Here is a 26,203-nt window from a genome sequence, read left to right on the forward strand (position 1 = left end):
ATTTCATTATATAACATATAGCAATCTTGATGAAGAGTCTGATATTTTTGTAATGTATACAGTAGAAACTCGTTATAACGAGGTCCTTGGGACCATGGAAATTACCTTGTTACCTTGTTATCTTTGAATCTTGTTGTATCAGGGTAAAAAAAAAAAGGAATATAAAGAGAAGGGACCAGCGAAATCAGAGCTCCTTTGACCTTATAACGAGGTTCCTCTGTAGTTTAAAATGATTTAACCTGTTGGCAATGGGTTCAGGGCATCGTTTCACGAATGAGTTTGCCCACATCCCATTGCACGTGTCTAGTACAGTTAACATGTATGTCAATGGTGTGTCAGCGAACTTGTTCTTATGACAGTTTTGTGAGATGATGCCCTGATTTCTAATGTTTACAACACACATCTTTCATGGCAGCTGTTTAAATAAGGTATAAACTTAGTGAAAATTTCATTTCAATTTCATTTTCACCAAGTTTTAGACCTTATTTACTGTTTTTATATGTTACTCATGAGCCTGTAAATATGTGTATAAGTATATACATTGTATTTTACAGTTATATCATTTATTGATACTGTTTTCTGTGCAAATGGACTTGCAAAGATTGGCTGATAGTGATTTCTATATTCTAGTCATACAAGCTTATGTCGACGATGTAAAATATGTCTAGTTCTCATCAAGCATCCTGGTGCTTAAAGTAGTGCAGTGTGTTTCCTGAGCCTGAGATGAAAGTTATATATGATAAAACTAGGACGAAAATCATGTGATTTTTGTCTCTTTTTTTTGGGGGGGGGGGGGGGGGGGGGGGGCAGGTTGATGTTATCAATAAAATGTCTGACATCAAATTAATTGTTTTTCTGAAAATCACTGCATTGAAAGTATATAATTAGCATCCATATCATTATTCAATATTCAAAGAAATATAAGTTACAAAACTTATTCTACTTTCAGGAAGACCCTATCATTTTAATATCACCCCAAATCATGAACCTTACAAAAAAAGATATCAGTCCAGAAAGAATGACATCCTGGTTCATGTGTTGAAAGTTTTAAACCTGCAAACCATTTGTATGAATTTGTATGAATTAATTGTTCAAACATTCTTCCAAATAGTGTACTTATTTTTAAAAGTTTACTTCTGGAAATATTTGAATTTATATTATACATGTACTATTGAATACATGTAAGTATGCTTCTGATAATGAAAATAATAGTGGGTTCTTGTATAGCGCTTGTGTTTGTCAGATTTGACACTGGCTATCAACAATTATTACCCCAGTTTTAGCATGGCTGCCATTATGGCGCTCTAGCATCTCCAGGAATGAATTCCTACCATGTACCCATTTACCTCATCTTGGTTGAGTGTGGCAAATGTAGATTAATGTCTTGCCAAAGGACATTCAGCGCTGTGGCGAGACTCAAACCGTGTTATCCACAGTTCAGTGAAATATCCAGTAGACCACTCCTCCACCTCTTCTGCATTTCAATTTTTTCCCTCTTTATTTTTTTCTGAAACATTTCCTTTAAGCCAATATCTTGCAGTAGCTATACTATGTTGTACATACATGAACATGCATAGCCATACAAGCTCTACTCTGCTTTTGTGTTATATCATGTAATTATGAGTTTTATATAAACTTGAATATTATTTCATCTTTTGTGCTTTCTGTGTTTTTTCTCTTTTAAGAGGCTTCTCTTCACCTTTAGACCTGAATGAATCCAAACTAATTGATGTAATTTATTATTACGGTATTTAAAACAAACAGAATGAATTGCAAGACCAAATACAGAGGAGATACAGAAAAATTCAATTTGTATCAGGATTTGGTCCAAGTGTTCAAAAATATATTCAAACGTGTACAAATGTATTACAATTGCAGGTAATGTTAAGGTTTTTTTCAGCAAGATAAATCAAAGCCTCAATTGGCTGCAATTTCTTGGCCTGTCATACCATCAGAGATGCATATATGTCACATCGTGCAGCCAATCAGGCCTGCACACACACACACACACGCACACACGCGCACACAAACACACACACACACACACACACAAGTTGTAATATGGATACTACATGTATAAGTACATGTACTATTCATATGACAATACAGTACCTTGATCGTAATGAATTAATGAATACAAAGAGAGAGAGAGAGAAGGGGGAGGGAGAGAGGAACGATGAAGTATGGTAAACAAAATATACAGAGAGAAATGGAAAGGTGGCACATAGGGAGAGAGAAGGAAAAGTGGAGAGTATTAACAGATATCTGTTCAAGGAGGATTGTGGGAGAAAGAGAAAGAAAATGGCATGTATTAAAGAGGTTTACTGTCTAACAGATATGGTGTTACATGTATGTCATTTTAAAATTATGAGTGCTGTCAGTCACATGCCCATCTCTCTCTCTCTCTCTCTCTCTCTTTCTTTCTGTCAAATCATTTTCTCTCTCTCCTCCTGTCTCTCTTTTCCTCTCTCTCTCCCTTTCTTTCTAGTGTAAATTCTAGGGCAGGTGAAGTACATGTATTCATTTTTTATCAGGGTTTGAACCATGTGGTACTCAATCCATTTCTCGCCTCTTCCACCCAATCACCATTCTTCTGAAGTCCAATCCAATCATGACTTCCAAAATCAAATTTTTCATGTTTCTTTTATTCTGCCATTGAAATATTTGTAAATTTCATTGTTTTTTTTCTTCTTTCACAGCCATACGAAAATCGCAGCAACATTTCAAACATAAATACATATACAAATATGGTATAAAACAAGTATTTGGAAATGCAAACAAACGTACAAGAAAGTGGAAACACTATACAGTATAAAAACAGAGGAAAGTGCAAAATAAATTACAAATACTGACTAAAATTCAAATCATGGTCCATCATTTTTCTCTATGTATTTACATAAACAAACCACTCAAATCTTCTGGGCAGTAAAAAGCCGAGGTATATCGTATCTTTCTTATCACTATAAAACAACTACATCTATAAAACTACAAGGCAAAGTAACTTTTTGGGGTAGAAAAAGTAATTATAAAGCGTATTAACAAAAGCTTACGACTGTCATTTTGTGTTTTCTTTTGGTGTTATTTAAGAAAGGAAAAGTCCAATAAAGCAAATATTAATTTTCAAGGTAAGACAATCCAGTATAAGTTACAGAAAAAAGTGTTATTTTTCCAGTAAACAGTCAGAATTTACATTGCTTATCAAAACGGTTTGAGCTAAATTACGGAGCAGAAAATTGGAGAAACTCCAAAATCTTGACATTTCCACCCACCCACCACACCAATAGTAAGATTCAAATAAGTTAAATATCCAATATTTTCATGGACACCAGGAATACAGACATTTTCTGAAGTTGTTTAACTTCCCGATAATAATTCACACAGGCCTGACAGTATCGTAAATGCACTGCCAGCTCATTTCTTATGAACGTAAAACAGCTTACACATTACAGATATTTGAATTGATTCCATTAAACCAATTGAAATACATTATTTTATACTTTGTTTGGGAATCATAAAATCTATTTCAAACTCTCATGTGATGATAAAGTGACTTGTTAAATAAATAAATTTAAAAACAATATCTCTAAAAAGATTTATATTTATTTTTTTACTTCAATACCCACTGTAAAAATCAATAACAGATTAATGAAAGTACTTGCTAAACTGCATGAAATTACAGGGATATATGCATGTATGTATTTCAGAATTCATTAGTAAGAATAAGACAATTAATTGAAAAAATAAAATATTAACAAAATGGTCTTTGGATCAACATCATTTCAATTCCTAAACACCTTTTCATTGATTTTTTGCTCTTTAACAGGATAAACCGGCACCCAAAATGGAAGTCCGATTCCAAATTTTAATTTTATATCCTCACCCCTGACTAAAAAAAGATGGGTGTGGAGCCCTGTTATCTCCACAACAACAGCTAACTAATTTGTGGATATACTGTCATACCTGTCTATAGCGACCGCCCAAGGGAGCCCAAAAAATGTGGTCTTTGTAGACAGGTTCCTTTAGTACATGTGTCAATGAGAAACCATTTTCAAGGGAGACAAAAAATGTGGTCTTTGTAGACAGGTGGTCACTAAAGCAGGTTGAATGTAGACCGAAAGCTTCAGTCTCTGATATCGACGGTTGTTCGGCCGAGATTACATCTGGCTCCTCTGACCGCCTCTATACATAGGGAATGTTGACAAATGTCAGTTTTATTAAACAATGACCCATACCAAACGGTTATTTCTGTCTAGTTTGACTGTAGCTTCAGCGGAAGTGATACATTAAGGATGGAAATTCTAAAGCTCTAAACATGCTAAAGCAAGAAAAGGGTCAATGTAACATTTGAAATCTTAAAGCTTTTTCACTTAAAATTTACAAACATACAAGTACTATTAACTTTATCCTGATGATTCAGAAAAATGAATAAGACGAGTCTCTAATGTGCCTCTGCGTATACATATATTGAGCAGGGTTAACCCTACTACCAATCGGGTCCAGGTTATGTAGCCGAAAGCCTGTCCTAGGTTCCTGTATTAAAGTCTTTACTAGAGATATCGCAAGGTGAATCCATTAATACTCATCGATCAATGATCATGTGACCTTTAACATCTGACCTCATGATACCAAATGCTCTTCATTTAGTCTTTTTAAAGGTTTTACATACTTGAGCCCAGTTTGGGCGACATTGGTTCAATCATTGTTAAATTATCACAGTAATAAGATAGTTCTGGGATTATTTACACTTCTATGACCCTGTGATCTTTCACCTTTGACCTCATACCCTCAAAATCTAATCGGTTTCTCCTTCATGCTCATACATACTCTGTCCAAGTTTGGCTTGAATTGCTTCAATGCTTTTGAAGTTATCACAGTAAAGAGAAGTTTTCTAGTATTTTTGGTATATGCTTACACGGTTATGAATTTCTGACTTATGACCTTTGCCCTTTGACATCCTTAATCTAATCAGGTCATCTTTGGATGCTCATACATACTTCATCCAAGTTTAGTTTAAATTGCTTTAATAATTTTTAAGATATCATGGTAACAATATATATCCTGGTAATTGTTTACACTATCATGACCTGTCAACTTTGACCCGGCACTGAAACTCAAAATCTAATCAGTTTATCCTTGCATGCTCGTACATGATTTATCTAAATTTAGTTTGAAATTTCTTCAATGCTTTCATTCACATAATGCCCTTATCACATTTAATATCATATCTTCCTCACACCGCTTGCGATATTCAGTTCACCTTCGTGATCGACTGCAAAGCCCTTTGAAGATTACAAGAAGTTGAAGAGAGACATGAATTTTGATCGTTTAAACAGGATGCGACTTACAATAAGTTCAGTTGGTCCAAATAATTCACAATTTCTCTGAGCAATAACAATATTGTAAGGTGACAATGAGTCTTCTCTTCTGTACAGATAATTGATAAAAATGACAAACGTTCAATTTGGATTTTTTTTTTTTTCTCTAAACGGGAGTTGTCAGTGACTACATCAAAAATCCACTGATCAAATTGCCAATTTGAGATTAGCATAATTATAGTGATCTCATATATCCAAACTTTTGTTTATTGGGTCTGATTTATTTCAAACTTTCGGCATTTTGTTTATCTTATTTTTCTGCTTTGATGCAAACGTTGGATTGCAATCTCACTCTCCATATAGAGGTGAAACCTGGCGCTAAACTACAATGACATGGTATCAGGGGCTGCATAGTGCATGTACATAAATAGTTCATGATAAAATATACACAAACACAAATGGAAAAGCGCAATTTGATTTGTTGTGACGGATGAAATCCCTGGTAATGTATCAAAAGAAATATAGATTTCAGATCTACCAACACAGGATTTTAATTTCGATTTGAATGGCCGATACACATTATAATAAACCTAAAAAGCATACTGCAGTGTATTTGTGTACATCAGGGGAAACATAGGAAGGAGAAGAAATGGGTTAAACTTTGCTCCAACAGTTTTTTGAACGTCAAGTAATGCCTAGCTGAAATGCTCCCCAGGGAGTGGAGATTGTAAGTATTGAATCCAATGACCGGGGTAATAGTATATCTGTAAAACGATTAGAGACATCGTAGATGTATTAAGAGCTATATAAAAGCGGAAAATTATTATTAATATTATTTTATACAGTGACTTGTGTAGATTTTGAAAGAGAGGAAACTTTGTGTACTTTGAATGGACAGAATTTGAACCGACTGATATGTAGGGCAAACCCGAATGAGCCAAAGACAGCAGAAAACCTGTAATACCGGCATTGGTAGAGGGGTTAATCTACATGTCCCCACGATGGTACTGGACAGTCGCCCTCACTGACTGACCTTACTGACTGACCGCTCTCGTCTCTCTCAACTCTCTTGAAACGCTCAATATTGATCATAGGAAACCAAACAGTTCTTTATCGATACCTGCCAGACAAATCTTTGTGGCGTTTGAAAGCAACCAACACAAGGGCTTGTCCATTGTGGACATTCCAAGATCAGATGCAGACAGCATCAAAGATGGCCAAATTCAAAATTTAAAATATGTCCAGGAAGCGACGTCAGTACTCCCTTGGCACCAGTTTAAAGCCAGTACTTGGGTCTACTTCAGCCCTTTGACGGCGTTCCACTCGGTACTGCCGATAACGATGCTAGTTGATTAGCAGTTTGCAACAGAGTTGGCGTAGCTGTCGTTGGTGTTGCTGTGTTGCCTGTCCCTGCTTTTTGCGAGACGGCAGCAGCTAAGATAGCCCTGTGGGTGGCTGAATTGATTAGAGACATCTGTGGCTGGCCAGATGTGGACGGAGTAACGGCGGTCAGCGCGATGGGAGTGACTGTCGACACAGGTGTGGCTGTGACTTGACCGTTGGTTGCAGAGACCAAGTTGACCGCAATAGTTCTCCCCGATGACTGTATAGCCACGGTCTTAGCCTGCATGGGGATGGGGTTCTGTCCGTTGGTGGCGGCGGCGGCACTGATGCTGCTGATGATTTTGGAGGAGATGGGCGTGGACGGCGTGACAGGGGTACCAGGGTTGGTCTGCTGGATCTGGGTGACTCCTGGTGACAGGTTCATCGATGATATGGAGTGCGAGGTGTGGTGCGCCATCAAGTTCTGCAGATTCAGGCTCGACACCGGCGGGTTGATACGCTTCTCCTTCTGTCGACGGTTACAAAACCATACCCTCACCACCTCCTTCTCCATACCCATCTGCTCCCCGAGGAGGACAATCTCTTCCGACGTTGGCTTCGGCTGCATGAGGAAGCTCTTTTCCAACGATATCCTAATGTTGGTCTCGATGCTTGTGCGCTTTTTCCTGCGGCGGTTGATGCCTTCGGGGCTATTGTGAGGACCTAGGAGTGCAGGGTTGGATACGGTTGTATCGGCATCATCTAACCATTTCTGTAGGAGAGGTTTGAGCTTGCACATGTTCTTGAAGCTCAGGTTGAGAGCTTCAAAGCGAGAGATGGTTGTTTGGCTGAAATCGTTGCCATACAGCTTGCCCATGGCCAGACCAACATCACCCTGCATGGTGTATTGAAAAGAGAGAACAGAAAGTCATGAGCGAAGAGCTACTGTTTAAACAGTTATTTTCGTTGGGGAAATTAACACGCAGAAATATTTCCAGCATGTTATGTCGCATGTCAAAATTACTAATGCAAGCCCTATTGCATGTCGCACACACATCGTCTACCGCGGTAGCACACGCCGTCTTCAGGTCATGCAGTACAGTTTATCGTAATGGGGCACTACAATAGACTATTTTCATTTCTTCATTTAATATTTTCTGTGATACCCAGTAATGAGTTCATGATCCACAATAATAGAATGATAATTATTGAATAGTGTATTTGTAGTGGTTGTGGCTTTATGCAAATTTGTCCTCACGAATTTGTCCTTAAATCCTTGATCCATGAAAAATATCTTTACGTAAAAATAATGGTCACCGATTAGGCATGGTTTGCTATATAGAAAGCGCAAGTAGCTAGAAGTAGTGCAGTGGGGCTTTAATACATGTTTTAGTGAAAAATTCTGTTCAAGGGAATTTAAAAACAGGTGGTCTTTAAAGGCAAGTTGTCTTTCTGTCCAGATGGTCACTAAAGCAGGTTGGACTACATGGTTGTCATGATCGTCAGTGCAAGACTTGCCTGTGTGAAGCCCAGTTTGATTCGCCTCTGCTTGAAGGTCCTAGCGAACTGTTCCAGCTCCTCCAGATCCGTCTGCTCTTCAACATGGCTGTGAGGAATACTGGGGATGGGTTGGGCAGCGACGGAGGTCACTCCGCCCCCTTGCTTCTGGGCTTGTTGGAGCTGGAGCTGCTGTTGGGCAGTAACACTCTGGGCCTGTGAGGGAATATCAGACGAGATAGTCATTTACATGTATATAGGACGTGTGAGCAATGGGTGGGGTGGTTACGAAGGTTACTCCACCCCCTTGCTTCTGGGGTTGCTGGAGCTGGAGATGGTTACAGACGGTAACATTCTGAGCTCAAGGCGCACTTGTGACGAAGAAGAACAAAAAAATAATATCACATAAAAGCATCTGCATTATAAACAAAGGAACAGAAGTAAGATGGAACATGCATTAAACAGATACTTTTCAAGATTCTTCTTAAACACTTTAACTGATCTGCTATTACGAATCTCTCGAGGGAGAGCATTCCACAGCGAAGGCCCTGCACTTAGTAGTGACCTTGAGGAGAACAAGAAATTTGGCTATAGATCATGTACCATTCATGAGCATGTATTAATATGTCAGTGGGTTTTATCATTTGGTACTACCGGGCCCCGTCTTACAAAGAGTTGATATTAATCGTAACTTATTTGCAATCGATATCAATCGCAGATATGTACATAAGGGATAGGGGACTGCAAACTTGTGATTGATTTGAGGACTTACGATTGATTTGGATCAATCGCAACTCTTTATAAGACGGGGCCCAGAACTGCGTGGTAGTGACTTACATTTGTTGTTGCAGCGGCTGCGGCAGCGGACACAGACTGGATTCCTGCTGCAGTCAGTGCTTGTTGCTGCAACTGTTGTTGTGCATTGATGGCTTGAGCTTGGATAAGGGATTGCTGTTAGGTTCAAGTGAAAAGGGGAAAAAAGTAAATCAATAAACCGGTTCACTAACATTATCAAATTTATTGATATTTCTTTCTGGGGACCTAGTGACGAGTTATTCCATTAACATGTTGTTAATGAATTTACTACAATACTTGGAATCCAGTCTGCATACATCAATTGTTGATATGTCAGGAAAACCTTGGTCAAGCTTTCAGGTTGTCAAGAACAACCTTTGTTTAAAAAGTATGCATAAAATGTTGAAATGGTAGCGTCACTTTGCGGAAGTGCTGGACAACTTTCTCATTCGTTCCAGCACACAAAATGTCTAAAATGTCAACTTTTCAATATGTATGACTTAGGAGGGTCTTATCTTTTCAGAGAACCCTTAATACTATATGTATATGATAATAATGCTAGCTGCAATATAGTTCTAGACCTGCCAAAAGGGAGTAGGCGCTTAGGAGAAAAACAGAAATTTAAAATATTTTTGTACACAACAAACAGGAACGTTGTCCATGAATACGTCACAATCTAGAGAATGAGTTGATTAATTTGTGATTCACATAGCTTTAGTGATCTCACATTTCAAACACATGTAACTATCCTGTTCTTGGTCCGATATATTTCAAAATTTCGCCATTCTTTTCTCTTGTTTTTCTGGCTTACAAGGGTTTGGTTGCCCTATAATTTTTTTTGATGAAATTTTACACACTAACTGCATAGAGTCACAGAACGATTAGTGTTAGCAGCACAATATCATGAGGCTAGCAGCCATGCTGGGCATGCAGCAAACATGTCTGTGGCATTAAAAAAATACAAATCTGGGCCCCGTTTCACAAAAACCTTGTATCAATAACAAATGCTAAATATCTATGACAGATTTGCTCTCAGCCAATCAAATGCCATGATTTCAGTAGCTTATCACAGTTATTGTAACTTATCGTTGATAATAATTTTTTATGAAACAAGGCCCTGATATGATGAAATAATAGCCTACCTCTCTGACCCCTCCCCTATCCCTCCTCCTCTTTCTTTGTTTGATCCTACTCTAATACTTCAATAAACAAGTTAATTGCAAAATACTTGAAGCTGACTTTCAATGCAATATATATTGTAGCATGAAAGTAAATAAGCCTGAACACATCACTCACACCGTTCCTGAGTGTCCTTTTTTGTTCACAACATGATTTTTATCTGAAGCAATTACAAGTGGAATGTTAGTGCTTTAGAATATATATATACTTATTGGAAAGAAACCTCTATGAAAATATACTTGTCATTACTTAATTTGAAGAAATATCTAAACCATATATCTGGGCACCAACAAAATGCAGAGATATAGAGAGTTCTTTGCAGAATATTTCTCACTAAAAAGTGTATGAATTTGATCTTAGTTTACAAGTGAAGAAAAGAATAATAACAAAAATCTGATTTTGAAATTTTGTTACAGTTAATTTTTTTAAATATCCAGGGATCATTTTTTTTTTTAAGGGAACTTTTCACAGCTCCACGTGAGCTTTCAACTGAAGCAAAAAAGTGAGAGGTCCTATAGAGACATGATACAACTAAAGAAATCAATTTAAGTTACAAGTATGGGACATAACACAAAAATAAGGGCGAAAATATCACATAAAAAGCTTGAACGGGATCTCATACCCCACTCACACTACAAAACCGGCCCTAACCGACAACAAATAGACCGATTATAAGCCATTCGGTATACATGATTCTCTGTTCAGCCTGTTGTCGGTCTGGTGTCGGTCTCATTAGTGTGAAAGGGGTATATACAGAATCTACCTGCGATTAAAGAAATCAAAATTCATACTACATGAGCAGAGCTGCCAACCTTGTGCGACCAAAAAAAAAGGAACCGTGATGGCAAAAAAGGAATTTCAGGCCCCCAAAAAAGGAATTCTTTAGGGTTGCATTGCAACCCTAATGGACATTGCAGAAATGTCCATTCCTCATGCTGTTTTTTTCCATAGTTTATTTACAAGTAGATATTTTTTTGTTGTTATTTTGGTATTATCAGCATTTCATTCTTTATGACAATATTTTTCTCTTCAAGTATGTTTTAACCTCAGCCTTCTATTGAATTTGTGATCAAATCAACATTTTATGGCAGTTGATTGACGTGCAGTAGGTAAACAAAACGAAAAACAAAGGATTATACAAATTATTTTAAATAACGTATTTTATGAAGAAAAAACGTAATTTGGAGGAAAAAAACTGAATAACTCTGGGAAAAACGTAATGGTTGGCAGCTCTGCATGAGTCATGGTAAAAGAAAAGATGACAGAGAGACGGGTTAAAAGCTAGTGAGAGGAACTATGGAAACTACCTGGGGGAGCATGCCGACATGCGACTGTTGCAACAGCCCCTGTTGCTGGGCCAGATTCTGCTGCTGTTGTTGCTGCTGTTGCTGCTGTTGTTGCAGCAAGAGTTGTTGGGCTTGCTGCATGTTTGTGGGAACCTAGAAGGGGTCGTGGGGGTGGTGACGATGGTGGTGGTGGTGGAGGTAGTCCCGATGATGAGAGGGTGGGTGGGGAGGGAATAAAGCCATGCTTATTAGCACAATGCAATGGTAGGGTATGGATGGAAGACTATCACTGCTACTTGTACTACTTCTACTACATTATACATGGAATCTATGAACTGTAATCCTCATTTTAGGACAGAATGAATGTTTGAAAAGTAATATCCTGTTACCTAGTCTCACATATAATTCCCCTCAAATGACCTACAGGAAAGGTGAATAGTACATCTCAAACAAACTCAAAATCAATTTTTATAAAAGCAGAAAATCAAATTAAATGCACAACAATGTCTTCATGCCAAATCTTTATGTAACATATCTCTATAAATTCAAATCTTTCTACAAACAAATGTGACAACTCCCGCTGTGTTGTGGCTGTTAATACACAAACATCCACACGGTATTCATATCAAACACATCTCACATAGCATTGAAATAAATTAATAGAATAATGAAAGTATGAGATTTATGATATCAAACATGCATACATGTATAGGCATGGACATTCATAGACTAACAAAATTGCTCCTGTATGTCTAACACTTGTTACACTGCATTCACCACCCCCCCCCCCCCCCCCACTTGTGATCTCTCTCTCTCTCTCTCTCTCTCTCTCTCTCTCTCTCCTGTCCATCAATCTCCGGTATATATAGACTTTCATTTGTTGGCGTCAATATTCCTGGCTTCACGAGCATGTAATTATGCCCTATCTATAACATGTTTGTCCACAGAATAATAAAGTTTATAAAGAAACATGAATCAAAAAAGTCTGGATAGCTTTAACACATATTTATCCCTTTCAACAGTGCTTTTAAAATCAGAAATATGAAGTTTAATATCAAGATTTCCACAAGTCAGACCCCTTGCGATGTCTTGCCTGCGGCCTCTAATATGCGTTTTAGGTTTAATACAGCCTATTGCCATTTAATAAGAAATCTGATAGCAAACAGCCAAAGAGGACTGGATGCACCTCAAAACATGTCAAGCAAATGATTACAGCAACCTTATCACCATCTTAGTAAAATCAACATGCTTAAACCCACATGATGTTATGAAAATCAAAATTACACACCCAAAACACTCTAACACGGTTAATTACTTTATAATATGCATGCGATTCACAGCAGTCAATATCAGTCCCACAGTATAGCTACAGATGAAGTCCTTGGTTGTACACAATTGCTCAGTGTCAATGTCCTACACTATCCAAATTCTTAACCCTTTCAACACAATCATTCCACATTTTGTGGTTGGCTCCATAACTTTCGATTGAGAGCACCACCCCCCCCCCCCCAAAAAAAAAAAAAAAATATGCCAGATGCATGATAAGAAAGGCCAAAAAATTCTGCACACACACTGCATTTATTTTTATTTCATGAATGTATTGCATTTGATCCCAAGAGTTTTAAAAAGGAAAATAATCTTTAAAATCTTTAAATTGGCAGCACGTTGAAAGATTCATAATCATTTTAGAGACATTACATTTATTAACAAAGTAACAGTAGGAGAAATAATTTTATTTCCAATTTGAAGAATAATATGTGATCAATTTAGCGCTAAAGATAAATCCTCTCCTGCAAAGGTTGTACTCAACACTATATCTAATCCTAAATCTATACCTAATGTAAAACCATATTGTAGTTAGATCTCTAATCCTATACCTCTCGCGAAATAAAGCACGGAGCAATTGCCGCGGGAGTAAATGTCAGGTAACCATAGTGATTACAAAAAGTCTGTGCTCGTCCCACCATACATGCTTTCATGTGGTCTGCACAGTCTGTCAGCCATCGGATTCATATTCACGTTAGACCTTACCTGGGAGGGAGCTTGTAAGAAGACGTATTGTTGCAGGTTGGGGTTCTGTTGCTGGAGTTGCTGCAACTGTTGTAGGTCTTGTGCCGAGATCTGTTGTAGCTGACCCGGCAGCTGAGGTGCAATCTGCAATCAACAACAAAACACATGGTGACAAACCACGTTATTGACAAATTCATGATAAGGAGAAATTTATAGCACAAGAGAATATATTGGAAGTAGACTTTACCAATTCCATAATTGCATGTCATGTGGAACTTGTGTAACATAACTTAAGATGTGACATCACTGATGAGGATCTCTTACACTGAAACCACAAAGTAAATGTCCTTTATACGGCAGCATCAAACAAAATGTTCAAAACATGCATTGGCATATTTATGTACTGTTAGAACTACAGTAAGTCATATGACAATATACTGTGGACTTCCAGAATGTACTATTTATATCTGTATGGATATGGTACTTGTCATAGGTTACGGGAATCTGTACCAGTATTCCATATGAGGGTAAAATATGGAGAGATTAAGTTCAGTGTATCATTTTGAAAACAGCACATTCTCAGTTGCCCCCTTATTTATTTACACATCATTACCAATGGAGAGGTCTATATGACACACTCAACTGTAGCATCGATGACCACTTCAAAAGTGACGAAAGTGCTCCCTGGATTATACAGCACACACAACTTCTCTGCGGTCATTTCCCACACAAATCAAATTGCTAGCTTCACCTCGAGACCTAACCCTAGATCTAGCTACAAAAAAACAATTGCAACACCCCCCCCCCCCCCCCCCAGCTATATTTTTGACATATAAAAGCATGGATCAATTGGAACAAATGTTGGGTCACTGGTTAGTTTTCACTACCCCTCCCCTCCACCCCCCCCCCCCCTCCACCACAAACAGAATACTACCACTGCACTTCAGGAATTCAACAAGGGTACATACATGAAGAAGATCTTTGAAACAAACATGACCTAAAGTTAACAACTAAATTATTCATACCCCTTGTAAATTAAATTTGATGTTTTTTTTTAAACTCAAGAATGAAAGAAGGACTGGTTGATTTAGGGCACGTGTTGAATATTTTCAGATGTAAGCTTCAATATATCACTTTCTCAAGAAAAATGAAATGGGACAGATCAATTTTTCACCTACTTAAAAAATTGCAATACTAGGTATGGGTATGTATAAATTGGTTGTTAATTGTATATGGCTCGCAGGATGCACATCAGAAATAGAAATGTAGTTAAGCGGTAAGTAAACTGTCATTTAAGACAAACATATAAACATTGAATATTTCCTACATTTCATATGCACCACACGTTGTAAGAGTCAATAACAAATACAAATTGGTATTACCGTACCCTCAAGCAAATGTTAGTCAGTGTATAATGTATGAAATAAGGTAACATGCACAGTTCAAAAATACATCAATGGCTCTATTTGTTAGAACTTGAATAGTCACAAAACAGGGTATTCTTAGTAACAGAGACAAAAAAAAAATCACTGAATGATATTTGCTTTTACTCCAATGTATGCTGTCAATGTTAAGGAATAATGCTATGAATGTTATAGGATGGAGATTACTAGAAATGTTCCTGTTAGTCATGTAATAGTTAGATTAGGCAATAACACTATGGCTAAGGCTTGAAAAATTGCTTTAGAGAGGGAAAGTGAAAGAGAGAGAGAGGGAGAGAGAGAGAGAGAAGGAGAGAAAGAGAGAGGGAGAGAGAGAGAGAGAGAAAGAGAAAGAGAGGAAAAATAAGGGGAAAGTGAGAGGGGAGAAGAGAGACAGAAAAGACAGAGAAAGAAAAGGAGAGTCAGTGTAAGAATATGAGAGAAAAAGAGAGAGAGATGAAAATTAAAGGAAGAGAGGCAGAAAAGACAGCTAGCTATGGGGACCAGTGGTTGCGTTAGTAGTTAAAAGGAGGCGCAAGTGTTCAAATGTACATGCTACACAGTTTGTAGAAAGAGTGCACGACAAGAACAACTTCAATACCAAACAACACAGCATGGAGGAAAGATTAAGGGAAAGTTGGTTGAGTGAAAGTCACTGGGACCTTTGGTTGTTGCACGCCTTGCTGCTGTTGTTGCTGCTGAGGAAGTGTCTGTTGCTGCTGCATCGGCTGCTGGTTCTGTTGCTGGAATTGCGGGTTTTGTTGCTGCTGCTGCTGCTGTTGCGGCTGTTGCTGATTAGCCCACATCCTGGTGATGTCGGCGAAAGGCTGCGGGGTAGAATGAGAGGAGGGGAGGTGTACAAGCAAAGCGGGGGGAACCATGCAGAGCTAGGGTAGCATGTAACACTCACAATGCAGCTTTTGGGGGTGGTGGCAAAGAGAGAGGCTTTTTGTGAAACATGTGGTTACTATTTCCCATGCATTACATGTAACAAGAGAATGAGATGCTGGCTGTTCAGAGCCAAAAGGGCATTAACTCTGTTGTATTATGGTTTTCGACGTAACACCCTTCTAGCTCCAAAGGCATGATATATATGCAACAAAGCGGTTTTATCATAGCAGGCATGATATTAAGAAAATATGACAAGTAGAGGGAGACCAATACCTTAAAGTGACTCGGTAACATTGTTGAAGGTTGATGAAAAAAATTGCTTAATTTTTGTATAAAATGTTACTAACTATATTCCTTCTACTATACTAACCCTCTGACATGCAAAAAATCCTGAACAAATTCTCAAACCACAAAGATATCTATGGTTTTCTTTGAAGGCGTCGATGTGAGGCACCCTCTAACAGTGATTAACAGTAAATTCTCCCAACCATTTTTGAATTTTCCCAACCGTTTTTCCATGAGAAAAATACATAAAACAGGCTATAAAAATCTGTCAACACTTAACTGTCTGGAATGGAATGTAGAGCCATTTTATTGCTTTGTGACGATTTACATTCACCTAAAATGTAATTAAATTGTCCTTGTCTTGATGCTAAACAGGCTTTGACAAGTAGCAGAATAGAAGTAAAATAATATAGTTGGGAGAATTAAGGAATCGATCAGATCAGTTTTTCCCAATTTGTACCATGAATAATGGTCCGTTTTCACTCAAATTTTCAGATTATCTGTAATTGTACATCTAGCATTGAAAATTTGAAATCACTACCTTAGCACCACTATCTCTCATCTGAACAATGTTACAAAGTCCCTTTAACCCAATGACAACAAATGCCTCATTTCTTAGGCTTTACATAAGATCCAACTGGTGAGGATTGTATTTCATTAAATTGTTTTCTTGCTCGCCCATCACATTAGACCACATTAATCCCCATTTTTAAAAAAAAAACGTACTTTAAAACAAGAAACTTTAGCTTTACAAACTTTTGTAGATTGTTTGAGACAGTCAATTTTGCAGTAAAAAACTGAATCTTGACCACTTGCGATTTTAGGAGAGAATTTCGTGTTTACATGAGTGTCCGGATTAAAGCTTATCTGCCATAGTTTACAGGAGGGATTAGACCGCCCTACAAGGTCACTGAACAGGTGGTTATCTCATCAACTCAGCTCTCAGTTAACATAAGAAAAAGAGGATCATGGGGGACCAATGATCACCGATTAGGCATTGTTTGTTATATAGAGGGCGCAAGTAGCTACAAGTAGTGCAGTGGGCCTTTAAGAGTATTGCGAAGAGATCATATTGAATTTCAAACTCAGCTAAATTGAGCTGCTTACAAGAGATTTCTCATGCCTGCAATGAACAGAGCTCAAAAGTGAAGACAGACAGATGCACTTTATTTCACGCAGGTTTTGAAAGCCTTGAAAACAAACTGAAGACTGAAATGCCAAGCATACCCATCAATATATACTTTAAGTCTTGAAGTCCACTTCAAGTTCATGTCACAATAGTCATTCTTCTTTATTCTTAATGTTTTGTTCTTGCAGAGTTTCTTTCATTTGTTTCCTTCTATTTTTAACATCATTTGCTACTGAAGTTACAAGCACAGTCCCAGCAGATGGCAATCAGAATTAAACACTCTTTCCAAGGGCAATCATCAACATGAAAAAAATTAGAACGCCAAAAGCTAAAAATGTCTAGAACAGGTTTTGTTAATATACTGAATAAATAATGCGTTAATATATATCATTAATCCCTTTGTGGGGGTAATGTAGATTAAGATGTGTCGTAACAATGCTATACATTGCACATGTAAATGGGTAAGAAAATCAGTAAGCTTGTATATATATATATATATATATATGATGATAGTTTAAGGAAATCAGTATGCTTGTATACATATTGCATGATATTGAATACATAATTTGTAGTCAGTTTAGCATGATAATGAACCTTAGCCAGATTATCTTACAATAAATCTAAAACTGAAAACCAATATTGTTAATCACAACTTAAAAGACAGGCTGCTGTCCACGAATAGTAAAAACTTTGGAATGAATTTTTCATGATATAAACATCAGGGCCCCCCGTCTTACAAAGAGTTGAAATCAATCGCAAATATTTACATCAGAGATAGGAGACTGCAGCTTGCGATTGATTTGGATCCATCGCAACTCTCTGTAAGACGTGCCCAGGTGTCAAACATCCATCCACATCGTTCCATCTGCCACAACACACAGACATCTGCCAGACACTTACACTCATTGCATTGAAGCATATTTTGTGATGTACAGCTTAACACCTCATGTGTGAAATGGCCTTCAGAGCAAATGGTCATTAGAATACTCACTGAAGCCCCTTTCCCACATGAGCTTCAAATTGAGTGAAATTATTAGAATACAGTTCAGTCGCTCATGTGTGAAAGAGGACTTCAGTGAGAGAATGGCCGTTATAATACGCATTAAAGCCGCTTTCACACACAGGCTTCAGCGGGCCGGTACCAAAGATACTCACGCTGATAACCTGGACTTGCTGCTGTTGCAGGAGTTGCAGCTGTTGCGGCGTTAGTGCTGTTGTGATGGTCTGGACCGGTGCTGCCAGCTGGGCGGCTGCCGCAGCCACGGCCTGGGAGGTACCTGCTGTGGTCTGGGTGGTCTGGACCTGGCTGGTGGACGCGGCGGCGGCTGCCTGGAGCTGCTGGGCCGCGCTCTGCATGGTGGCCATCTTGATTTGGTTCTGGAATATCAGAGTAAATGGGGTTAGTACTGGGAGTGTTTCACAAAACGTGTCATCAGTGACAAATGACAGTTTTTGTTATAAGCTACTGAAATCCTTGCTTCTGATTGGTTATCAGCGGATTTGTCACTGATTTTGTCATTTGTCATTGAATAAAGGCTTTGTGAAACGGGACCCTGGCCTGGTGGAGAGATGAGGAAGAGATAGAGGAGGAGGAGATGATGACGATGAAGATGGTGATGATGGTGGTGGTGATGTGAGGATGATGGTGACAACACGCCTTGGTCACAATAAGGCATCAGACAGGGCTCTTTTTCGGTCGCTAGACAGTCCACCTAGACAACTGGTTAGGAAACCAAATTCAACTCTAGGTGGTTGACTTAATGCTCGACTGGACGAAATTCACATAAAACATCAAACATGTTGGTAGTTTAATGAACTTGTCTTAGTTGTCACCCAGGAAACAAAGATTTAAGTTATTAGTTGCCCAACAGGAATGCCATTAGTCATTGACACCCTCTCTTCCAGCACTGTTTTAATTATATGTTTTCTATAGCATTATATCACACAATGAAACAAGGTCTGTGATCTTTGAGATTATCAAAGTGTTTGAATTGATGAGTTAGGAGAGCAGGGGGTGTTTCACAAAGATCCTAAGTCGAACTTAACTCTTAAGTTGGACTTAAAAATTATGGAGAGCCATTTGTAGCCTCAACATAAAATATATTCAATAGCGAAAACTCAAGTATTTTAGACTTTTTATGAATTCCACATCAAGAACATGAAATCTCTTATGATAATAGAAAATATCTTGATTTTAATCAATGTTTTATCCCTTTTAAAATAACTTTTACAAAATATTTTCAAAGAAGCTGACGGCTTTCCATAAATGTTAAGTCCAACTTAGGATCTTTGTGAACCCCCCCCCCCCCCCAGATCTCAACATACAACAGTCTGCCACACACTGGTATAAACTTACCGTGGGTGACTTGAGCATCTGAGCAGCAGAGGTAGCCAGTGCAACCTGTTGCGCACCCTGGAAGTTAGCCAGAGCTATGGGGGTGGCACCGGCCTGTGCAAAGGGTAGAGTCTGCAGGAGTACCTGACCTGATCCAGGCTATCAAAGCAAGATAACAGAAAAAAATTGGGAATTCCTTTGGGGGAATTTTGACATATTGTTTTCTAGAGTAACATTTCTTCCTCTTTCTTTGCTTGATATCCCATAACTTGGCCTAGTAGAATTATATAGATTTCTATAAACTGATCCACAATTTTCACAAAATAACTTTTTCTTGTCATTTTTATTTCATGATTTAGTGTGCTATTTTAAAGATCACTACAATTTTCCCTAGTTCTTTGATAGATATAGTTGTGACACTTGTACACATTTTCATAGGTCAATTGCAAAGCTTTAAATAATTACCTTCAACACAGAGTTGCATTGAGAAACACAATGAGTTGGAACAAAAATTTGTATTGACACATTTTGGTAATATAACATTGTTGCTGAACATTGATAATTCTTGAAAATATCAATAAAATACAATTTAGTTGCTGGAGAGGAGATGAAACATTTTTACCAACAATAAACAAGCACAAAATCAGATGAAACTCTTTTGAGTTCCCTCCTCACTCTCTCAGTGACGCAACTATCTCTCTCAACTGGCTACGATCACATCCAGTACTCACATTGACCAGGAACTGCTGTGGTTGTTGGAGATGCCCTGCAATGGCCTGGAGTTGGGCTGCCTGCGGTTGGAAGGCTGAGAAACCCTGCGCAGCTAGGCCCTGAGCCGTCATGACGTTGGTCGGGTGAACCAACGTGGGCTGGCCAGATGAACTCATCACCTAGATAGAAATATCCAAAGGTAAAGGGGTACATAAGATGGAACAGGACTTTGAATTTTTAGCTTTTTCAGATTTTCAATTTTTTTAATAAGCCCTGGGCTTTCATGGCGGTGATTGGGTAAACCTACATGGGCTGGCCAAATGAACTTAAGGCCACTACCTAGATAGATATAGCCAAAGGTAAACGGGTACATGAGATGGAACAGGACTTTGTTTGAGCTTTGACAGATTTTCAATAGAAAAGGTGAGAATTCCTTCTGGTGAAAAGGTTATCAAGATAATATGAGGTGAGATTCCCATAGTGTCAATCAATATCTGTAATGCACACATTGTTAAACATTTAATTATCAGAGTGCTTTTCAGATTTTTCCAATTTTTTCTCTGCCTGTTTTTGTATTTGTAGTTGTTGTTTTGTTTGCCTTGGTGTTTTTTAGCCGTTTTATAGTTGTTTGCCAAAGGGTATTAGTGTTGTGGCAGGGATTTGAACCCTGTACCTTGTGGTTCACAGTCCGGAGACTTAATTATCCACTTGACCACAACACCTCTATGAGGGGGAGGAGGGGAGTGGGGGGATTGTACTCACCTGAATCATCTGAGTTGGGGTGATGCTGACAGGTACGACCGAAGTAGCTACCGGAGTTGCCGTCTGGGGGCGTGTCTGCTGACTGGCATCGCCCCCTCCTGCTTGTATCATCACAACCTCCTTACCTAAAGTACAAGTCAAAGAGATATCAGTGATCAAGAATATTCATAAAAATGTCAAGAATGTCAAGAATGTTTATAAAAAACCAACAGTGTGATAAATTTGAGAAGAAATGAGGACTGTATTTGATTATTTTATGCAATAGGCGTCACCTGTGCTTCTTCATATTGTGCTTCTTCATATTGTGCTTCTTCATATTTTGTATAACTTAAATATCTTTTGTGTATATTTGATGTATTGACATTGCAAATTGATATGAAACTAATAAACAAAAAAATTGTCCACCCTCTGGAAAAAAACAAGAAAGAAAAAAAAATGTTTGCTGTAGCAATTGCAAGACTAGAGTCACGATTAAGAATCATGAATATGCATGATGTCGTTGTAAGCTGTTAAGGATCCTTAAAGGGAACGTTTAACAATGTTAAATCTGAGATGCACGACCCTACGTGTTATCAGTGTCTGTGATATGGTGCAATATTAAAGCACTAAAAAAAATCACGCTTCCAAATGATCAAAAAGTACTTCAAAAAGTAAAATCTTTGAGTGACCGGTTTTACCATACTCGTTTTCCCCCAAAAGACTGTAGTGTTATGAAAATGCAAAATTTGGTTTCGATTTCCAATCATCAATATCTTGATAATCAGATAGGCGATCGGCTTGTAAAAGTCATGGGATTCCTGACGGACCGAGAGGCTTATAATTATGATTGCAGCATGAGCTAAATCCAAGATTTTTTTTTCAGAATGTTACTGAGTAACTTTGAAATTCATGAATATGCATGATGTTGTTGTCAACTGTTCAGGATCCTCAACATTCACAAGGAAGTTTGTAGTAGAATAGTTTAAACACTCAACTGGGGATATGAAAGTTTGAGCCTCGGCACAACAGCACTAATATCCTTTAAAGGTAAAGACCAGTATTGGAAACGCCCCAATTTCAAAAAATGAAATGGAAGCTCTCATTACCAATCATGTGAAAGAATATGTTTTGACTAATACATGATGATAAAAAATTTGCCGGGAAACCGCCTACTAATTCATATATTTGGTAAATTTGTTTCTCTCATGGTCTGTGAGAGATATAGGGTAATCCCATATACATCTTTCTGTGTATAGTGCTTGTAACTTTACGAAGAATGGGCCAAATTTCTTATCATTTTCAGGAATTCCATGACTTTTACAAGCCGATCGCCTGTCTGATTATCAAGATATTTATGATTGGAATTCGAAATTTAAAAAAACTGTTTCCCCCAACGTCTATGGGAGAAAATAAAACCTGTCACTCAGAGATTTTTATTTTTGAGGCACTTCATGATCATTTCGAAGCACAATTTATTTAGGGCTTCAAGTTTACACCATCTCACAAACACTGCTAAATAGGGCCATGCATCTCAGATTTGTAAAACTGGAAACATTGTTACACAATGCCTTTATTAAACAACACCTTTCAATTTGCCATTTCAAACCCAGGAAGAGAAAAATTGATCTTGTACAATTGATGAAAGTCATTGACATAGTAACTGCTATAGGCCCCATGCCCTCATTGTTATTAACGTTTCATTCATCCTATTTTTTCTGCTATTTTGACCAATACTACCTGGGTTAAACTCTACTAAATACTGTACAATAGGGGGGGGGGGTTAAATAAACATTTTTTTTTTAAATTCGACTTACTTTTCTTCGCAGGAGAGTTTTCTGCTGTCTCAGTGCTCATGATGAGGACACCTGCAATACAAATAGAACAAGAAAAGAAAAGGTTACAACATTTATTTTTTTTTTCTTCAAAATGGCAAATAAACAATTTATGGAAATATTTACTTGAAAATGATGACTCAAGAAAGGTACCTGTACATTTCAAAATTTTGGATTATTAAAAGAAGGTACATGGTCAATTGTCCAATCCAATTAATGATGAAGAAAAGAAGAGGAAGAATCAACAGAAGCAAATGAAGCAGAAAATGGGGAGGAGGAGAAGAAGAAGAAGAAGAAGAAGAAAAAGAAGAAGAAGAAGAAGAAGAAGGAGAAGAAGAATAAGGAAAAAAAAAGAAGCTGGGAAAAAAAAGAAGCAGAATAAGAAAGACAGAAGCAGAAGAAGAAGAAAGAAAGAAGCAGAAGAAGAAGAAAAAGAAGAAGAAGAAAAAGAAGAAGAAAAATAAGAAGAAGAAGATTGAAAAATTTGATAGGGTTGAAGAAAAAAATACTGAAAACATTAATACTGGATAACAGACACTGAAAAATGATGTACGGACAACAGAATAAAAGTGAAGAATCTAGCCAAAAAAGGTTAAGTGAGAAAAGATAGAAGAAATCAAATAAAATCACAAGAGAGTCAGAATCAGGCCTTAAATTTCGTCATTTTTAGGGCAAGGCCAGTTTGGCCTCGAGTACCTCATATTTTTAAGGGCACCAAGGCCAAAATATTTTTACAAAAAGGGCATCGAGGCCAAAATATTTTACAAAAAGGGCATCGAGTATGAGGCCAAAAAAATTGATTCTATTTTTGTTAGATGTCATGTGTATTTTATGAAACTTGTGCAGGATCAATTTCCCATGACTTTTAGCACCAGCTTCTTCACAGAATATATAGAGGTCTATGGTACATACAAACAAGCAGGCGCGTAGCCACGGGGGGGGGGGGGGGGGCACGGGGGGCACGTGCCCCCCCCCTAAAATTTCCAGGATCGGTTGAAATTTTGTAGACCCCTTTTTTTGACCTCGATCGATTACATGTATGTGCCCCCCCCCCAAACACCAAACTCTGGCTACGCGCCTGCAAACAAGGCGGCGGCCCGCAAGCCTTAGATTTAGCAGCCAGGAGCAAGGGGCAATTTTTTTTTTAAGTTGCCCTTTGCCACAGGAATTTACCAGAGCAAGGGGCAATTTTCCAAAAACAGATAGGCCGCTTATCTAATCATAAGTTCAAAGAGAGTCTACAAATGTTAATTTCATAATGTGAATAGATCGAACGATCAATTTAATAACTTTTTAATCTTAACAATGTGAACAGGAAAGATTGATTAAGAACATCAAACTTGCACATTAAACAGTATTTTAAAGTAACTAAAAACATTGATGAGCAAATGAATAAATAAATTGTCAATTTCACAAACATCGAAAGTCAGAAGGACTTAATTGGCAAGTTTACCGGGCCGGGTATTCCAAATCAAAATCGCACCTCACACACAAACCTTCCGCCACTCTCTCGGTAGTAGGAGCAAATTTGAAGAAATTATCTTTTTAACTGTTGTATAGAAAGGCCTACATAGGCCTAACTAATGAAATAAGATGTAAAAATGTCCTTATAGACATTCGACAGCTGAAAGTGACACGCTCAGCTCAGTTGCGTAACGTGCATTCACGAAACCAAAATCGTTCCTCGCACACACACTCTCGCCACTTTTGGTGGGAAGCTGTCGGGCTGGAAGTTTGCCAGCGAAACCGATGCACCCTCGGAATTTTACCGGGACTCGAAACGTTCGTCTTGGGAAGCTGGCGGGGTAGCTTTTTGAAGCGAGGTCGGCTGGTGGCAAAATGAGAGTAACTACGATCGAGAACATCGTAGGTGTTCTTAACTTATTAATAAGATAATTCTAAATTCTATTTGAGATAAAATAATAAACTAGGCCTACAAACAAACCTCGACAGATCTCTAATGACTATTTGAATGCTTGTTTATTTCTCCATTTGACGATTTGTTTTCTTGATCCTGGCCTTCGATTTGTACGTACGTGCGTGCGTGCGTCAACAGCATGCACCATATGCATATCATGCGATCGCATAATATGAACGTACGTACGTACGTACGTGCGCTAGCGCATTGCCTATAACAAAGGGCGCATTTTAAAGCACTAAATACGAAGCTAGAACAGAGCTCGTGGGCGGCAAACTGTTCGTGATTCGTGTATTTTTACTGTTCTAATAATTTATGGGCGCATTTTCACGGAAAACACTTGCGCCTTGCCGTCTAGTTTTAGATGATTATGGGCGCAATTGGTGGTTTTATGTGCGCAAATTTAAAATAAAAAGGGCACGTCCAGTTGGAAAAAAAGGCACGTCGGCCAGTTTGAAAAAAAGGGCACAGCCTTTTTGGCCGTGAATATATCTTTTTTTGGGAGGGCACCGCGGCCAGTCATAGGGGCATCGACGGCCTGGCCGTCGATGGCCGTCGATTAATTTAAGGCCTGCAGAATATACAGATTTCTAAAGAACAGCACATTTCAAACGATGGAGAACATGGGATCAAAAGCGACAACCACGAGACTTACAGTGTCAGGAAGTTCAAAACAAACGCAGTAATCGAGATCCCTGATGCATAAATACCTTCTTAATGCATACTCTTGCAATTGCACACGCAACGGCAAGTACTATGAACCTCACTTGGTCGTCCTCAAAAACTTTCTCAAACAACCCACTACCCTGGCTGGCCACGGCAACCATACTCTTGCTTAGCAAAATGGGCTCCGTCCAGAAAGACACTTGTATTATAAAGTGCTCTGCCAGAGCCATTTCTCATTCCGATAAATATTTATGACTAGTTTCCAATGCACATGTTATGCATTTTTAAAAGGTCTTTCAAAGGTTCATTTGCAATTTCCTACTGCCCGAGAAGAGCCGATAAAAACATGCGCTGTATAATTTCCCCAATCATATGCACCAAGTGTGGGGGGAATGGTAATTGAAATGCATTAGCTACGGGAGAAATTACCATTTGTATTGAATTTTTTTTGCATTTGGTTTTTCATCTTGTGATACTATCATTAGTTTTGGGGGGAATAAGTTTGAATAACAATTAAAACCTAATGCAGCACACAAATTATACTTTTGCTTTTATGTCTTTTTTTTATGTATAGAAAGATATTTTCAGATTATCTTCAGGTTCATTAAACAGCTCACATTCCTGTGTGAGTAAGTAGGAAACTCATATTATTTTGGTACCCACTATTTTAATCTCAATATTTGAGTGGTCGTAAAATATGACCTTTTTTTTTAATGCTTGGTTTTAGCGCATTCCATAATACGGCATGTTTCTATGAATTATATCTTCTTTAAACTTCCATGTGATGGAAGTTTAAGTCTTATTTAAATAAATAAACTTGAAGAAAATATACTTGTACATACATGTACATAAATCTGCAAGTCGGATCT

At 38.1% G+C, this 26,203-nt stretch overlaps 1 protein-coding gene across 6 annotated transcripts in view; it reads right to left on the reverse strand.

Moving 5' to 3' along the window:
• Window positions 1-5,466: 5,466 nt before the first annotated feature.
• The window catches only part of Oct (major octamer-binding protein), a 34,682-nt gene continuing 13,945 nt past the window's right edge, over window positions 5,467-26,203 (reverse strand). For 2 of the 6 annotated variants that reach the window (XM_030977000.1, XM_030976994.1), the window contains exons 2-12: window positions 22,733-22,783; window positions 20,940-21,064; window positions 20,198-20,356; window positions 19,488-19,625; window positions 18,287-18,508; window positions 15,489-15,653; window positions 13,427-13,549; window positions 11,417-11,548; window positions 8,973-9,086; window positions 8,157-8,351; window positions 5,467-7,533 (exon numbers count right to left, since the gene is read on the reverse strand). In XM_030977000.1, the coding sequence (XP_030832860.1) occupies window positions 6,616-7,533; window positions 8,157-8,351; window positions 8,973-9,086; window positions 11,417-11,548; window positions 13,427-13,549; window positions 15,489-15,653; window positions 18,287-18,508; window positions 19,488-19,625; window positions 20,198-20,356; window positions 20,940-21,064; window positions 22,733-22,772 (2,331 nt within the window). In that variant the 5' untranslated portion in view covers window positions 22,773-22,783 and the 3' untranslated portion in view covers window positions 5,467-6,615. 6 annotated transcript variants of the gene reach the window in all.

The sequence above is a fragment of the Strongylocentrotus purpuratus genome, unplaced genomic scaffold (genome assembly GCF_000002235.5).
Source record: "Strongylocentrotus purpuratus isolate Spur 01 unplaced genomic scaffold, Spur_5.0 spur5_scaffold_1, whole genome shotgun sequence".
Lineage (NCBI taxonomy): Eukaryota > Metazoa > Echinodermata > Echinoidea > Camarodonta > Strongylocentrotidae > Strongylocentrotus > Strongylocentrotus purpuratus.